Genomic DNA, 19,121 nt, shown 5'->3' with positions numbered 1-19,121 from the left:
TGAGCAGGAAATTGCCATTGTTGATGGTTAAGAAACGATTTTATTACCTCTTATTTTCATTATGCCTCTTATTGCCATTGCCATCTTAGTCACCTTGTCTACTAACGATTCCTTCAAAAATCTGCTCATCTACTATCAACTCATTTAAAATTTCACTTTTTCAATAAAACCTATAAAATGGTCTTGTTCTAATACATGACATATGTCTTTGTGTGGAACTTCTTCAATGAATATAGGTTGTGGAATGGGTTTTGCAGTTTTATTTTGAACTCTAAACTAATTTTTCATATTGAAGATTTAGGAGCTCATTAAATCACCGAAAAAGAATCCCCATCTGTATTATTTAATGGTAAAGGTGCATTTATGCTCATTTCTAGATATGCAGGCACTCTTGGTTTGGTGTATATATTTTCTTATGGTATTGTTATCTTGCTTTTGTAGATCCCATTAAGCTGCAGGTGGAGATTGAGAAGGCTATACGTAGGAATGGTGACTCTGCAGTTACTCGCTTGGATAGACGAATGTCTGGTGCTATGAATAAATTAACCTCTGAAGTTAATAAGAATTTATTTCCTGAGGGGTTATGCAAACCCTTTCCAAAGAACTGCCTTTCTCTCATGACTGCAACTGGGGCTAAAGGTGGTATGGTAAGTAAATGGTGTTCTCTCGATCATTGTAATTTAGATTATTTTAGTACGTCTTTTATGTTTTTTTTTTATTTAAATTAAGTCTAGATTAGCAATGCTTCTTATAGTTCGTATGTTGTGTTGCCAGGACATGGCATCCGTGCTGAATATACTTTGAACTTTTTTCTTTATTGATTCTTACAAGGAAAAACACCTGTAAGGAAGCATAATTTCACGATAAAACACAATTACTCGTTATAGTCCTAGATTGGACATGAGATTTCTTCTTTGGAGTCTGTTTTTATACAACGAGTAATGTTCATTTTGTCAAGCCAATGCTTAAATGATGAGGCATTTATTTGTTGTTTTCTTGTGCCATGTTGTATAAATAAGAGCTAATGTGTGTGCAGTAGCTTTATAAGACACCAATTTTCAATCCATTCAATGGTTTTGAGGTGAACCATAATGCCAATAGGAAAGTAATGCATTATTGATAAAAAAATAGGGAAGTAATGTATTCACTGTGATGGGTCATTAGCAAGTGGCCTTCATAATGGAATTGTCGTGAAAAACCTCTTCTTCTACTTGTCCCGGTCTTGCAAACTAAGTAGGGTGTCAGTAATTTTTGGTAGGTGGGTAGGTCTCTTCGAGGTTGCCTCAGGCAGGGGTTAAAGCTTGGATTAGAAGAGTTTCAAGGAAGTGGAAAGAAGAAGATACGAAGCACAGAGGAATGAAAGGCGTAACTTCATTGCATTGCTTGAATTTTTTTGGCAAGGATGAAAGCAGTTGCTATGGGATGCAGTATGGGATTCGGCCAAACTGAGTAAACAATTACTAAGTTGGCTTTGACAACCCATCTTAGTTCATTTTTACCAAGTTAGCACCTCCACAGAATTTCTGTCTTAATTTGTATTTACCAAGTTAGCGTTACAGAGGAATTTTCGAATTTGTCTTCAAATAGGACTTTCTTTTTGAGGGGATTTAGGACTCTAATAAGGAGTGTTCAATTAGATTAGGAAACTTTCTTGTAGGAGACATAAGGGTGTAAAGAAGTCTATAAAGAGTAGCTAGGCAAAGTTTGGGCAGTTTTGTTGATTTTTTCTTTAGTGTTCAGTGAAGAGTCTAATTCAAAGTTTCAAAGGGCTGTTGAGGAGGTGCTTTTAATGCCTAGATTGGAAATGTAGCTGACCCATTCTAGAACTGTTGAGCTAGGGTATATTGAATCAGTAAGGGAAACCTTAACTTGAGTTAGATCTAGTGGGTCAGTTGGTTGATTCAAGAGGTGGATAATGAGAATGGGCTGGTTGATTCAAGAGGCGGGGTTCATGTTGTGGGGCCTGGTAAAGCTGAATCTGACAAGGTTACATGATACTTTAAATGAGCACATGAGGGGGAGGGTTGTGAGCAGGTTGATGGAATTCATTTCGGTTTGTCATCCTCTTCTACTAATCCTATCACAGGAGTAAGCTTGCAGCATAGAAGACTATTAAACAGAACCATTTCTATGAAGCATGAAGGAGGAGTTAACGTTGCTTGCTTTAAGGGTGGTGGTTTAAGCAGTTTGGGTAATGCTGTGAAGGGTTCTCTCTTAATGGAGAACCAGGAGCAGGCTATGGAGGGTTGTGAATTAGAACCTCTAGAGCCTGAACAGAAAACCACTTGAGATACTTCAGGGGAGATACTGATGGAGGCACATAACAATAGGATAGAGCAAGAGAAGCATTTTGGTTTTGACTCTGAAGATCCAATTGTGAACTCTCATGCTAGTGACTGAAAGATGATATAAGATGGAAAGTTACCACAAGGACCAAGGGTGTAGCTAAATCATCCCACTGTCACACAGGTTACTATTAGAAAATTAGGGGTTGAATTAGGATGGAAAAGAAAGAAAATTTCATTAGAAGGGAATGTTAAATCTCTGAGGTTTGAGGCTTGGTCGAGAAAGATCTAAAATCCAAACAACGGACAATTAGTACTTGTCAGAAAAGTTTTTCATCGGTTGAAGAAAGGAATTTTTGAGGATGGCTCTTGTAGCAAATTCAAGAGAACATATAAGAGAAAAGTTCGAAGACTAAAAGTAACAAAATGATCTTTACTGGAAGTAGCATCTGTGATAAGTCAAAACTTGAGTTTGAAAAAGAGATTGTGAGATGACTCAATACTGTTAATCAGAAAAAAACCTTGCAAAGAGAGGTGGAGGGAAGGGGACAGGAAGTTCGTTTAGGGGAAAACAATATAACCGAAGGGAGGTTAGTTGGGGAATAGGAGATATCAGAGTAAGATAATTTTATGAGTAGTAGGAAGAGGAGGGAGACATGTTGGACAGAGTTAGAATGGTAGAGAAGAAAGTAGAAGTGTCCATGGTAGTTGAAAAAGCAGTTCAAGTAAATAAGGTTTTAGGATTCTGAGTGTTGGAAGGGAAAGAAATGACTAGGAAGCTTTTCAAGAACATGGAGGAAAGGTATATGTTGATTGAAGATAGATTTGGAGAGGGCTATTGGAGGGATGTGCTATGGAAAGACCTTATAGGGGCGAGGTCTATTAAAGGATTTTGGGTCCCTTTTGGGTGTAGAATTTTGTTTGTTTTTTTTTGGTCTATTAAAGGTTTTGGGTATTTTTATTCTTTAATTAAAATCTAGTGCTAAAGGGTTGTCACCTGTTTGTATATCTCTTTTTTTTTTTTTAAAATAAAAGTTTTCTTTTTTATTTTTACCAAAATAAAATAAATTGTTGTGACATTGATTGCCTTCTGAATGTGCCTAATTATTTAGTTTTATGTAGTGATTTAGGTTTCACTAATTTTATTGTGCTTTGAGCAGGTTAATTCTACACAAATATGTTCTTTATTAGGCCAACAAGAGTTAGAAGGCAAACGTGTCCCTCGGATGGTCTCTGGCAAAACCTTACCTTGCTTTCCTCCTTGGGATCCTGCGTCACGGGCTGGAGGCTTTATTAGTGATCGCTTCCTTACAGGTCTTCGTCCTCAAGAATATTATTTTCATTGCATGGCTGGTCGTGAAGGGTAAACCTAAATTTCAGTTCTCACTTTCTTAAATTTCCATTGGATGTTTTATTTTTTTTATACTTTGGATTTATTACATTGAAATTGTATCTAAATATTTTCTTTTGATCAATAACTATTAAATTCGTTCAATTTAGATGTAATAGTACAAAATCAAGTCAGTGAGAGACAAACCCTCTAATATCTCCCTTTTGAAATATTTCCACATCCTGCTTTCCTCATCCATTAGTCAAGCCACTACCAGTTTGGGATCTCCTTCAATAGTTAGCTTTCTAATATTCATGATTCTAGCTCTTTGCACCCCTTCCATAACTGCCATAACTTCCGCCCTTGGTGCAAGCACTTTACCATCCTCCTCTCCCAGGAGGAGACCAGGTAAGGATAATAGGTTGTTTATTGACATTTGAGTCTGCCGCCTCCTTCCATTTTCTAATAATGTCACCAATGGAGATATGTTAGAAGCTTTCTAAAGATTTCAGCCAGTGAACCACTCTAATCATTACTGGTTCAATCAAGGCTTCCTTCGCTCTTCCCTTTTCTCTAAAACTTCTTGCATATCTTTCTTCCCACACTGCCCAAATTATTATTATTATTTTGAAGATAAAGAAAAAATTTATTAAACAAAAGAAGGTACAAGGAAAGCTGATAAGCAATCACCCAAGGGAAATGAAACTCCCAAAGAAAACCCAACTAAAATAAAACAAATTCCAACCATGCCAAGAACCCTAAACAAAAGCGATACAAAACAAACAACTAAACCCCGGTCATTAAAACAAACAAAACAACTCCCTTTCAAACCCCAAGCTCCCACAATCGCCACCCAACAAGAGCCCAAATCATAACCCAAGCCCCTTGGTGGTCTCCAATTCAATCAGTCTTCTTGTTTGATTTTTGAATGCATTTTCTTCTTCTGGTTCAATTTTTGTGTTTCCTTCTTAGTTTTCAAGGCGCTAAGGTGAGGCTATGTGACAAGGGGGCGCCTTGTCGCCTAGGTAGGGGTGTCCACAGTTCGGTTAACCAAACCATGGCGCTTTTTTGTAAACCGAACTGGTTGTACCAGTTTTTCCAATTCTCTAAACCGAAACCGAACCGGTACCGCTGGTTTCGGTTTTTGATTGGTTCAGTTTTTTATATTTATAATATATATAATACAAATATATGTATAATATTATATAATAAATAATAAATGATATATAATATATTATAAATATTTGAAAAATATATAATGTATTTATGAATACATCATTATAAATGTAATATAAGCATATATTTATATATATAATGAATATATTTATATATAATACATTGAAAATATGTGACATATATAAAAAAAAAATATAAAATATACTTAAAAATATATAAACCGGTCGGTTTGGTTAAACGTCGGTTATTTTGTAGGTTAACCGAAAACCAAACCAGTCCTTCGGTTTTTCTAAAATCCCAAACCGAACCAAACCGATCGGTTTGGTTAATTGCATTTTGTGGTTTGGTTTTCTCAGTTTGGTTCAGTTTTTCGGTTTTTTATGGACATCCCTGCGCTTAGGTGGGTGCCTAGGCGATGGATTTTTTTAAACCACATATCCTAGGGTAGTTCCCTAGGTTCCATAACCATCTTTACTGAATAACTATCCATAATTTTCATAGGAAAATTATAAAACTTCTGTTTAAGTCTGGAAAATCAACATATTTATGAGAAGAAAAAGAAGAAAGAAATGAAAATTAAAAAAATATAGGGGCTCAACCCCTATTTTTGTTATAGGAAAAGAAGAAAATAAAAGGTGGAAGAAGATGTGGAAGACGAAATGTGTTGATTAGGCATAATTTTAAATTCTTCCCTTACTTGTTGGTTCAGATTTTGAAGTCCTTGAGGGTTCAATACATCAGTTCGCAATGTTTGTGTTTATTAACCCTAAAAATAATAAAATAATAAAAATAAATTAGTTTATAAACACAAAAAATGAGTATTTGTGTTTAATAATGTCTATTTTACAATTATTATCTCAAAAAATAACAATATAAAAGTATTTTATAAGACAATATACAAAACGGCTTGGCGAGCCTCCAAGGGCACCTTGTCGCCTAGGCGTCACCTTGACAACTATGGTTTCCATACTATCTTGCTAAGCCCAATGCCAAATGGACCTCCTCTTATCCTTGCCAAAATCTTTGATGCTGTTATCCTTGCTAAGCCCAATGCCAACAACAAATGGACAGGTAATAAATACAAAAATGTTAGCCTTACAAAGAATACACCAATTAGTGGAAAGGCACCACTTTTTCCTCTTCTTTCTAGCCATCAAAAGTATTTATTCTTTCTTGTACAACTTCCCAGCTAAGAGTCCCAATCCTAGGTGGGATGGGATTGCACCACACCTCCTGGCCGGAAAGGATTAGAGGGAACTTGGGGGGGGGTTAAAATTTTGAGGAAAGAGTTACAGGAGAAAAGACCAGAAGAGGAAGGTGTCCAAATTCTTTCATCAGGTTTAGTAGGATCAATGATTTTTTTTTATCAGTAGGATCAATGAAAATTCCTTCAAGGGTCTGAATCAATGTGAGCACACTATCATGTTCTGAATTCTTTACTCCTCTTCTAGGGCCATGGTTCCAGTCAAAACCATTAAGGATTCGTTTGGATCCGGTGTAAACTGTTACATTTTGAAATCGTCATAAAAAGTGTAAAGTTTTACATCGATAATTGATGTAAAGCTTTATGCTTGGTGAGGTTTTACATTGATTCACGATGTAAAAGTCCACTCCATCCAAACACCAATAAATCTAAACCGGAGTGGAGTTTTACATCGATCTTCATTTACACTCCTTCCAAACACCAACAACGCCGAACAAGTGTAAACTTTTACATCATTCTTGATTTACACCGGTTCCAAACGCCGCCTAATTGAGTTTGAAGGGACTAAAAAAGTAGAGAATTAGGCTCATTTTAGAAACACAAGAAAGCAAACAAAGAGGGGAAGAAGTCCTTCAAAGAGGATTTCCCACACCAAATCTGATCCCAAAACTTGATCAGATTACCAGAATTTAAATCATGCCTCACAAGAGTCATTATATGTAAATATTGGCATTGCATTTGTTAGTTGTTTTAATTGATTGCAACGGCACTGGATTTAAAAAGCGAAGTTCTTTTGCTAGCTTCATTTTTTGCTGCACATATAATGTTTTTTTCCTGTTCTAATTTTTACAGCATAAGTGTCCAAATACCATTTTGCTTCACATATTGTATTCTTTCAGTCAGCTATCTGAGGAAAATTCTTTTGAGAAAAACTATCAACTTTATTCCTTAAAATGGCCATGATTAAAGCATATGTGTTTCTTATGAGATCTATCTATATGATTATACATATGATGCTTTACAGATATTTGTAACTTCCACATTGCTGGGTGTTTGCATGAATTGCTTTTCCTTGTTTCCATGAGTTTTAATGCAACTGGCCTAAATTGGTTTTCATTGACCCGCTTTTTGTTTTCTTGTTATATAGCAACTGTATAACGAAAAGTTCTGAATGGATTATCTAAATTGGTAAATGGTAATGGTGCCTACTTATAATTCTGTAACTAGTTTTCAAGGAAAGGTCACATCTCGTGCCTTTCCATGGGTTGCATGACTCTTATTTGCAGGTTTAATAAAAAAAGTAATGGTGCCCGCATTATACAGTCCAAGTGTGCTTGCCGTCCTTCCAAGTATCACTTTCAACATTTTCAGCTGATGCTGTCATTGGCAATTGGCTTTGCATGTTAGTGCTATGTGTTTTTAGGACATGGTTATACACATTTTTTAGTTGTTTCATGTTCTTCGCAATGCAAACATGTTCTTTGTGTTATACTCTGTTTGTATCTAAACATAGAGCTAATTGTTGTTAGCTTGTAAATTGCATCCTAACTGATATATTTATCATCTGTAGGTTGGTTGATACGGCTGTCAAAACATCCCGCAGTGGATACCTGCAGAGATGCCTTGTAAAAAATCTGGAGGGTTTAAAAGTCTGTTATGATTATACTGTTCGTGATGCGGATGGTTCTGTTGTCCAATTCATTTATGGAGAAGATGGTATAGATGTCCATAAGACAAGCTTTCTTGAGGAATTTGATGCATTGGCTGCAGTATGAACCTTAACCTCCTTTTTCTAAATCTATATTTCAAAGGGAAATTATTCTCTAGGCTCTCTTATTAGTATGCTTACCTACTTTCTGGCTTTCAGAATCACAAGATTGTTCAAGAAAGATTCAACAGTCAACTTGACACTGAAGGCTTGTTCAAATATGATGGTTATATTAAGAAATTGCCAGTTGAACTTGAAGGTAAAGCAAAAGATTATATAGACACCCTTTCGAAAAAAAAGATGAAGTCACTTAATTTAAGGAAGCGAAAGGACTTCATGAAGTTAATGAGGAGCAAGTACATTTCCAGTCTTGCTCAGCCCGGAGAACCTGTGGGTGTGGTTGCTGCTCAGTCTGTTGGAGAGCCATCAACCCAGATGACGTGAGTCCCTCTTCCATTCTCTAATATTCATATTTTCCTTTTTTCCTTATGTGAAAAATCATACATTTGGCAGCAGGCATTTTGCTAAGGAATCACACATTACTTGAATTAGAGTTAACAAAGCATTTTTAAGAATGGTGCTGTCATTGGTTTTTAGGTGATAGCTTCTGAATTTTGCTGGTGGACTGGAATAAATTATTTTCTTTTGGTTGTATATGTCAGATACACCTTAGTTTGGTCCTTTGTTCCCCTATTATGGAATTAAGGATGCTTTGAACAGCACATTCAAAGCAAGATGCATCCTAATCATTCAGCAACCCTTGTTCCTTTTCTTACATCTGGGAGCAGCGTTCTCCATATAGGTGGTTCACATTCATGGGTACCTTTCCATTCAATCTAGGGCTTTGTTATAAAAGATAGTAGTGGCCCTTTGGTTGTTGATTGTTGATTGTGTCAACCCTGAAAACAGATCTCTCATTTACCTCACACCAGTCTCATGGGGACCTTCATCCTTGAAGGATCTCTGTTGTCATCTACCAGTACCTGAACCACCTTGTTGAAGGTAAAATGCATGTAAAGTATTTTATAGAAGGCAGGATTATTAGAAGACCATGGCAATGACAATTTTCTCAATTGGATATACCAACTTGAATAAGAGAGTAGACTTTGTTCTACCGTAATTCAGAAAAAGAAGAAAACGGCTCCTCTTCGAAGAGAAGAGGAAAGAAGAAGAGAAGAGAGAGAGGAGAAGAAAGGGGTTTGATTTGTTGATTCTGCCACCCCATAATTTCTGTTGTTTAGATTAATCTCCTTACAAGAATAGGAGTTACTCTAATCCTATTTAGAACAAAACTCAAACAAAAGCATAAACATGGATAAACTAGGTTCTAGTGTGTATGGAACCACACACACTCGAAGCTACTAACTGTCTCTACAGCTCTCAATGAGTAGAAATTCTATCCTCTGCCACCTTTTCCCTGCCACCACTTCTGCCAAACAAATCATTATTGCAATCATGAAAGAATCTTTCATTGTTGTTGTCAAAGCGCCTGTTAGAGATATCTGACAGTTGGCAGAATGATGATATCCACTGGAGAAATTCCAGCAGGATTGAGAAGTTCAAGACCTATCAGTGCGGTTGATGAATTTCGGATCTATATTTGTAATCAGACAAAAGTTGATTATGACATGTCAAAAAAAAAAACGATTAGAATAATTTGAAGAAACATAGATTACCGAGTTACATAGGTATTTTTGGTTTTGTGATTTGGAGTATAGTAGTTGAAAAGTTACATAGGAAGAGAGTTATATGAGAAAAAGAAAAGAAATGGGATGCACTTATATAGATCTGGTAAGTTTGGGATGCCATCTGATGTGGAATTGTATTTGACTCTTAGCACATGTATATAGATAAATGTTTCCAGCTTGGTACCTGTAAAATCAACCGATGAACAAATAAATGATTGAGTGGCAAATTAGTTCTCGTCCAGGTGTCCATAAACTAACAGACAGCATTAAGACCCTCCAAGCAAGTATTTTAAAGTTTTAAATCTTTAAAAATGTTTTTCTATCAGTGTGTCCATGTGTATCTGGTTGCACTTTTTTTTATCTGTAACATAATCCATTTCATTAAAAAAGAGGAATTTTTGTACAAGAATAAAGGGCAGGAATAAACACTCTTAGTCCTCCGTAACAGAAGCATTTCAGCACAGCCCAAAATAAATTATTCCTCCCCACCCTTTGTTTACCAAGTGTATCAGCAAAGGCATTTGCATCTCCCATGACCCAATCACAAGTCACCTCTACCCCTTGTAACAATCTAACAACATTCCTCTTCTCATTAATGTAGCACCACCATCCATCTTCCTCCCCTTTTTAGCAAGTGTATCAGCAAAGGCATTTGCTTCTCTTCTGACCCGTCGTCTTTACCTCTCATAACAATTTAATAGCTTTCCTCTTCTCATTAACGTAGCACCAAAATAAATTATTCCCTTTTTGATGAATAAAATAAATAAATTAAACAAATTAAATAAATTATTCCTTCCCACCCCTTGTTTAGCAAGTTACCAGCAAAGCCATTTGCATTTCTTCTGATCCAATTATAAATCGCCTTTACTCGTAACAATTTACAGGTTTCCTCCTCATAAATGACATTGCTCATTCCAATTTTTGTCAGAGGTTAATAACATTGTTTATTTCAATATCATTGAGCCCTGTTCAAAAAACCAGATCCCAATTATACCCACCATTCGGATTAAGTAGAGCCAAAAGGCAATGTATAGGTTCCTCCCTACGGTAGGGTATGAAGAGATGGGCGTTGTATTCTTAGAGATTCACTGTGCACCCAAACATGCTCCTAGAATTTAACAGGATTTACAAATCCAGGACTATACCTAATATGCGGTAAGAAGAAAGGTGGGAAATGATGGATGGACTTCCAAGCTGAAAGTCTTGTAGCCCTAGCTGAATTTTCAGAATCCCAACCATCCACTGCAAGACCATGAATGCTAACTATTACCCTTGCCCACAACTTATCTCTATCCATTAACATTCTCCACAACAATTTCCTCAATAGAGCCATGTTCCTTTCTTGAAAGTTCCCTAGCCCAAACCCTCCATATTCCTTATTTCTAGAAGCCATTCCCCGCTATCCTTGTGATCCTTCTTCTGCTCCCTTGGTTCCTGGAGAAAAAAATCCTCATCAACTTCTCAATGCTTTTAATTAACATGATTCATCCACTTAATGACAAATAATCTCTCTTCCATGAAGCCAATCTCTTCTTGGATTATCCCTTAATGGTAAACCCAAGCAAGTCATAGGCCATTACACCAAAATCCCATCAAGCAACTCTTCTCCAACTCTTTTCTCAAGAGTTTGGCCACCAATCCAAGGTTCCTCACTTGGCCAATTTCACCCTTCTCACAGAAGAAGATGGTATCATCAACAAATTGGAGATGAGTAATCGACACGTTCTCTTCCCACTCTCCAATCGTTCAAAAATTTCTTGAACCTACCCTTTCAATGAGTCTCCCAAACACATCCACAATCAATGTGAAAAGGAAAGGAGAGAGAGGATTCACTTGCCTAATTCCTCAAAGGGTTGGAAATTGATCTACCACTGTCCTGTTGACCAATATTAAGTAATGTCAGGTCTTAATGCAACCCAAAATCCACCTACACCACTTGTCATCAAATTCAAAACTTTCCATAATACCCTTCAAAAAGCCCCAATCCACTATGTCTTACACCTAATCCAGATCCAACTGACAAACAAATCCTTCCTTTTCTCTTCATATCCTCCACACTTTCATTATTAATCAGAATCTGATAAATTATTTGCCTGTCTCCAACAGTAGCCCTTTTATTTTGTAAAATTATGGATGGAAGTACAACCCTAATACTTCAAGATAGCACCTTTTATTTAAGATGCTTTTTAGTCTAAAATTTTTAGGATGTTGTGCCCCTGCTTTCTTTGGTATCAAAGCAATGAAAGTTGAATTTAAACCCAAATTAATCAACTCCTCTCAAAAAATTCAGAAAAAACTTTTGGAATGTCATCTTTTGATATCTCCCAACAGTTTTAGTAGAAAGTTATGGTGAACACATCTGGATCAGGAGCTTTAACCCTATCCATAGAGTTAATCTCCAACCTTGACATTAATCTCCAACCTTGACATAGTTCTTCTTTCTCCTCCTTATCACCCTCCTTAATCCACTTACTCGATTTCTGCCTCCAATTGATTTCCTCTTTCTGTAATAACTCCTCCAGTTCTTTCCTCAACCTCCATCTTTTATTCTTGTCACTTTCCTCCATCGGACCAGCCACTTTATTTCTATCAAGCTCTTAAGTTTTAGAAATCAGAGCTTACTTTTTTTTTTTTTTCCTCAGTCCTGCCAAACTGTTGTAGATTCTACTCCTTGATCTTGTCTTTAAGATCTTTCACCTTCCATTGAAACCTCATTCCTTCCCAGTTAACACCTGGGTTTCTCTCTTCCCACCATACTTTACCTCCCTCTTTAAAACCAACATATACAACCACATATTCTCAAATCTGAATGGAGCTGGACCATATAATTAGGATAAGCAAGAGGTAGGTTCTGATCAAATCTCCTCATGTTGAAATTAAAAATCTTATCACATTAATGAGATACACAAGTCTCAATACCATCTCCCTAAAACTGGTTGGAACATTCCTCTAGAACAACAAGCTGCAAACCATGAGTGACCTCCACAACATGGCTATTCTTCATATCAACAAGACTATTTTGTTCAAGTGTCTGCACACAAGAGCTTTGATTGATTACTGCTCACTTTTCAAGGAACGACTGCAAGTTCTTTTCAAAGTATTCCCATGCATTGTCAAATCGAATCACTTCAACTATTTTTTATTGTGTTTCTTCCCCGGTGTATGAAATTTCAAAAAGAAAAAAAAATTAGCATTTGCTGGTACATCTCTACCCTTCATTACTCAATGAAACTAACTGAGTCAACTTGACTAACAGCAGGTTAGTGTGGAGCTGGGGAACATGAAGTGTAGAAGTAGGTGAAATAACTTTATTTAGCTGTAATAGTAATTGTCTTTCCCAAATGTAAGTTTGTAAGAGGAGAAACAAATGAGTTGTTTGCATTCTTATTTTTTTCTTAGTAAACGATTAGAAAAAGAATTGTTCAATTGTACACTTTATATCTTAGAATTAGATCATCACCACACATCAGTCCCACCATTTATAGTTTAGATTTACTCATCTATACGTGCTAGTGAAAGTTAATATGAAACCTGTCATTACCTGTCGTTTTATTTACATTACCCCTTTTACTTTTTTTGGGAGATAGCCTGACACAGTAACAGTTTGACACAATAGAGACTAGCGAATAGGAAGGCAGGTTACATGGCTTACAACTTAATTAACAAAACAACAAGTATTTGGAGGTTGGTGCTTTGCATACAATACGTCTGCTTGGATCGGTTTTATTTCAGGTTACAAAGACACAGCCCGAAACCAGACCGAGCTCTCATGTTTTTAACTTGTTTTTCAAGCCGAAACCTAGTTTCTTTTTGAATCGACCATCTCAGGTTGAGTCGGTCTGGTCTGGTTGGTTTTTAATATTTTATGAACAGCCCTACTTTTCTCTTTCCTTCAAATTCCGGCCTGATTCTAAGAGCAAAACTTTCTTAGTAAGTCAGGCCACCCAAACAGGGGAAATGCCTACTTTAATCTGGTGTCCCTGTTGGTTTTCATCCTGAACGCCATTTAAAATCAGCTGGTAAAATTCCATTTCAATCTTCAGGTATTAAAGCTTCAATTTTGTGCCAAATGGAGATTTGTGTATATAAGCGCGATATCAGCCCTAGGACTTATCATATGTTAAATTGCAAAGTCCTGTAACTCCTTCCTAACTTGACAATTCAAGTTAGGATTCAACTAGCCTGTACCCTAAATGTTTTCTTTGAAATTATTCCAAAATTCCTTAAAACTTGTTACTAGTCCATGATGGATCCACTAGTCTATATAATAGAAAGAGGAAAGAGGGGAAATGAGGGATCCTCTCACCCTAGAGCTCACACATACTTCCTTTTCCTCTCCTTTCTCTGATTAAGTCATTCTTAAATCTTCCCTCCCCCCACCTTAATAGTCAATGTTTGTAACGTGGCCCCTCCCCATTAAATCGCTCTTTTCCCCTTTAATCTCTCTTAATTTCTTTTGGCTCTATTTAACTAAGTAGGGGTATAAATTAGATGGATTGGGGTAGGATAAGGGGCTAGGAATTGTAACAGTGTGGGTTCGGGGTGGGGATCATATTCCCTGTCCTCGTCCCCGACCCCGCCCCGCCAAAGCAATCCCCATCCTTGTTTCCATCAGGTTTGGGAAGTTGGGCCCCGTTAGGGATGTAGATTGAACTCAAACTAATGTTATAGCTCCTTTCCATGGGTTATCAGGTTTTCTCTTTTTTTTTTTTTAATTTTTTTATTAATTTTGTATAGATTTGTCTCATGGATTAATTTTGAAAGCATTTAGCATGAGCCGTTGGTTATCTTCGTAAGTTCAATTTTGATTTCTTTTTTTTTTTTTTTACTTGGTTTTTGATCTCATGCAAGCACATTTTTGGGCTTTATAGGGCTACACAACAGGGGTAGCCAATCCCCCAAACCTAGAGGCAACAGGATTTGAATTGAATTCACAGTGCAATGAAATGTTGAATAGTATTAATAAATTAAACTAAAAATGACCAAATTTTTATATTGATATTAATAAAATGAATGAATAATGACCTTGATATTATATATCATGAACAAAATATGTAAAAAACATTATGACAGTCGAACCATTGATTTGTAAAAGAACAACATTCGTATCCACTTTACTAATAGAGATTTGTTTTTCATTTTAAACCTCATGAAAACTATGATTGTACCCCACAAATATACTATAAAATCAAATATACTATCTGAATCACTGATGAAATGGTCTTGAATTTTCAGACTCAACACTTTCCATCATGCTGGCCGAGGAGAAATGAATGTCACACTGGGAATCCCACGTTTACAAGAGATTCTAATGAGGGCTTCAGAGAAAATCCAGACTCCAGTTATGACCTGCCCCTTGTGTAAGGGGAAGACAGAGTGAGTAATATTTTAGTCTTTTTGGGTTTCTTTTCTTCCATGGTAAAAGAACTATATGATTTGCTTTTCTTACCGGCATTTTTGTTACCTCCTGACTTTGAATTGTATCATATGCATTGGAAACTATGCGTACATCTTATAGTTTTGCACAAGCAACAAAACAAATGATAAAAGCTGGTCTCTAATCTTTGTTATACAATTCAATTCTTCTATAACCAGCTATATAGAAAATCTTGCATTGATGATAACTAATCAACTTTAGTTTGTTCCTTGATGGTAAGACCTAAGTTGTCTTACAAAAGAGTTGGTGGTATGTTACAATTATAAGATTTTTTGTGAGAGGAAGAAGAAGAGTTTTGTCGAGAAAATTGTGTGTTATTGTTCACACCTAGAAGGACTTCATTTAAAGATTATGAATAAAATTACAAAGAAACCCTCTACTAGGTTCCCAAATACAAAAAAAGGACAAAAATGCCTTACAGTCTCAACACTCCCCCTCAAGATGAGCGAGGATATTTGTCACGCCCAGCTTGTCCAAATTGTTGTCAATCTTTGATTTGGGAACACCTGTAGTAAGACAATCAGCTAACTGATCTTCGGACCTCACAAAAGGTAATAAAAAAAACCTCTTCACTAGAAACTGTCTCTAATGAAGTGACTATCAACCTCTATTGTACGACCATGTTGAATAGGATTGTGGGTTATATTTGTGGCAGCTTGGTTGTCACAATATAACATCATTGGAGTATCAATCTATACTCCCATAGCAATTTAGAAACCCCATGGACCATAGCTTTATACTCTGCCTTTGCACTAGAACGGGCCACAACTGATTGCTTCTCCCAGATACAACATTACCACCCACCAAGATACAATAATCAAAAGTAGAGTGCCTATCATCAATAGAACTTACTTAGTCAGCATCAGAGTAGGCCTTAGCCTTAAAATGCCCATGATCAGAATACAACATTCCTTGTCTTGGACACCCCTTCAAATAGGCAAGCATTCTATTCACTACTTGCATATGAGAAGATCTGGGCTTATGCATATATTGACTGACCACACTCAATCCAACCGACTTATGATTGGGATCAATTGCAGTTTCAGCTAGTTTACAATCCAATGTTCCTACTTCCTGAAGCAAATCAAGGGCATGTTTCCTTTGAGAAATATAAATGCCTCTTTTTGACATTGTGACCTTAATACCTAGCAAGTACCGGAGATTTCCAAGGTCCTTAATTTCAAATTAAGTAGCAAGAAAGGACTTCAGTTCAGATAGTCCCAATAAAACATAATACATATACTATCAACATAGTCACCTTTCCATTTACCCTCCCAATAAACAAGGTCTAATCAGCTTGAGATTGAGTGAAGCCAATTTTCAAGATTAATTTAGATCTATCAAACATAGTCCCAATAAACATAGTCACCTTTCATCTTGGCTATCGGAGCAAAAGTGTCCTAGTAATCGATACGATAAGACTGAGTGTACCCTTTTGCTACAAGTCAAGCTTCATACCTTTTAATTAAGCATCATCTTTATGCTTCATTGTGTAAATCACTTACATCTAAGAGGAACTTTACCTTTTGGTAAAGAAACAATTTCCCATGCTTAGTTTTTTTTTTTTTCAAGGGCCTCCATTTCCTGATTCATAGCATCCTTCTATTGAGGAAATTGCACTACCTTAGTAACACTGCGAGGGATTAAAACAAAAGGAACGGACGAGATATAGGCATAATAGGAGGGTGATAAGGTATCATAAGAGACATAATTTAAGATAGGATATTTAGTACATGTCCTTTTTTCCTTATGAACTACAATAGGGAGGTCTAGGAAGTTCAGTATAGATTCAACACATGCATCAGAAAAGGAAGAGGTAGTGGACATTGTAGAGGATAATGCATTCCAAATTACCTGAGTTTGGGAAGTCAGATTGTAGTGGACATTTAATCTCTGGAGTCGACATATTTTTTGTCTCATGAACCACTAGTGCCAAGACCAAGGAATAGGAGGTGGCAAAGGAGGAGGCATAGGAAGAGCACTACTACCACCACAGGTAGGAAGAGAGGAGGAAGGATTAATAGTGTCGGTTGTAGCCGATGCGGGAATATGCATGCAAAGAGAAGGTGTAGACTCAAAAAAGGTGACATCTTTGGTCAGATATCTTTTGTTTGCTGGAATACAGTTGCCGAAGGAAAAGAGAAGAACAAGAAGAAGAGGAAGATTTGAGAATGGCGGCAATGAATCTCTCAGCCGGCCCTACTCTATTATAAATAAATGTATTACATAATGTTACATAAATAGACTAGAATGCCCCTGATTAGTGATGGGACACCTAGACAAATAAAACACTAAATAAGATTAGGCTCAATAACTAGGGCCCAACAACTAATGACTTAAGACCCAACAAGGATAAGCATACATATTAAGACAGTTGAACCAACACTCCCCCTCAAGCTAAGCATGGACATTAATCATGTTTAGCTTGCCAAGTAAGTCTAAGAATTTTTTTGAAGCTAGCCCTTTAGTTAAAACATCTGCGATCTGCATCTCGGAGGGGGTATAAGGTATGCAGAGTTCTCCTGAGACTATTCTTTCTCTGACAAAGTGGCAGTCTATCTCAATATGTTTTGGTCTATCATGTTGCACTGGGTTGCAATGTTGATGACAGCCTTGTTGTCATAGTACAACCTGAGAGGGTACTCGATCTTTATTCCATGTTCACTAAGAAGGATCTTAAGCCACAGAAGTTCAACAACACCATGAGCCATAGCTCGATATTTAGCCTATGCACTTGATCTAGCAACCGCATTTTGTTTTTTACTCCTCTATGTAACTAGATTTCCTCCAACAAAGGTGCAATACCCAGAAGTGGACTTCCTGTCCCCAATAGAATCAGCCCAATCTGCATCAGTATATTGCTTCAACTTCAATTTTATTGCGTTTTCTGAACAAAATCCCTTTCCCCGAGCAAGTCTTCAAATATCTGAGAATCCTTTCCACAACTCTCATGTGAGGGATTTTAGGAGAGTGCATGAACTGACTGATAACATGTACAACATAAGCAATATCAGGGCGAGTGAGGGACAGATAAATCAACTTCCCCACCAGTTTTTGGTATCTCTCTTTATCAAGGTAGTCCTCTCCTACTGATTCCTGTAGACCATGGTTCTGCTCTATTGGAGTATCTGCTGGCCTACACTCCATCATACCTATCTTTGAAGAAGATCAAGGACATATTTCCGTTGACATATATAGATGCCCTCTTTTGACCTAGCAACTTCAATCCCAAGGAAGTATCTTAGCTGGCCCAGGTCTTTGATCTCAAATTCAGCAGCCAACAACTCCTTTAGTCTTTTAATCTCTTCCTGATCATCCCCTGTAATCACCATATCATCCACATAGACAATAAATGCTGTAAGTTTGCCATTTTTCTTCCTTTTGAACAAGGTATGATCTGCCCTACTTTGAGTGTAACCCCCTTTCTTCATGGCCCCACAAAGCTTCTCAAACCAAGCTCGAGGAGACTACTTAAGACCATATAATGCTTTTCACAGTCTACACACCTTCCTCCCAAAACCATAACTTGGTGGAGGATCCATGAATACCTCTTCATGTAGGTCGCCATTTAAGAAAGCATTCTTCACATCCCATTGATGTAGTTCCCATGAGAAGTTTGTAGCTAATGACAATAGAACTCGGATTGTATTGAGTTTTGCTACTGGAGCAAAGGTTTCTTTGTAGTCAATTCCTTTTTTTTTTTGAGTAAACCCTTTTGCTACAAGTCTGGCCTTGTACCTTTCAATGGACCCGTCCTCCCTGTGCTTTACAGTGAACACCCACTTGCATCCAACAATGCTTTTCCCTTCCGGTAGATCCACTAATTCCCAAGTCTCTGCTTTCATTAAGATTTTCATTTCTTCGTCCATAGCCTCTTTCCATCTTGCGTCAGACACTGCCTCTGAATACCTAGTAGGGACATGCACAGAAGGAAGAGCAGACACAAAAGAACAATAACGAGGAGACAAATGTGAGTAAGACACAAAATCAGCAATGGGGTGTCGGATAGTACAAGAACGGGTAGGCTTACGAAGGGCAATAGGAAGATCCAAGTCAGAGGGATGTGTGATAGGATTACCTGGTGTTGCTGGGACAGGTTGATCCGAGTCCAATTGGTTGTTGTCATGAGTTAGAGGACCCTTTTTCCTTCTGTTGTAGGTGATTTTTATATCTTTTTGTTGCATGTTGGAGTCTTGTATAACATCTGTAGCATCACGAGTAGTAGCTGGTACAATGGGAGCCTCACTAGATTCACTTGGGATACCACAACTAGGAGGATCAGGAGGAGATGGA

General features: G+C 37.1%; 1 protein-coding gene across 1 annotated transcript in view; it reads left to right on the top strand.

The window, feature by feature from the left end:
• Positions 1-19,121, top strand: part of NRPA1 (nuclear RNA polymerase A1) — a 72,173-nt gene that overhangs the window by 38,983 nt on the left and 14,069 nt on the right. Inside the window, exons 15-19 of the mRNA XM_088956011.1 lie at positions 442-647; positions 3,446-3,648; positions 7,566-7,764; positions 7,863-8,143; positions 14,627-14,767. Coding sequence (XP_088812137.1) covers positions 442-647; positions 3,446-3,648; positions 7,566-7,764; positions 7,863-8,143; positions 14,627-14,767 — 1,030 coding nt within the window. The remainder of the gene's footprint in view (positions 1-441; positions 648-3,445; positions 3,649-7,565; positions 7,765-7,862; positions 8,144-14,626; positions 14,768-19,121) is intronic.

Source organism: Nelumbo lutea, chromosome 7 (assembly GCF_056320005.1).
Source record: "Nelumbo lutea isolate HS-2025 chromosome 7, American lotus-T2T, whole genome shotgun sequence".
Taxonomy (NCBI): Eukaryota; Viridiplantae; Streptophyta; class Magnoliopsida; order Proteales; family Nelumbonaceae; genus Nelumbo; species Nelumbo lutea.
The sequence above is the reverse complement of the archived record's forward strand: the minus strand, read 5'-3'. Positions and strand labels throughout refer to the sequence as shown.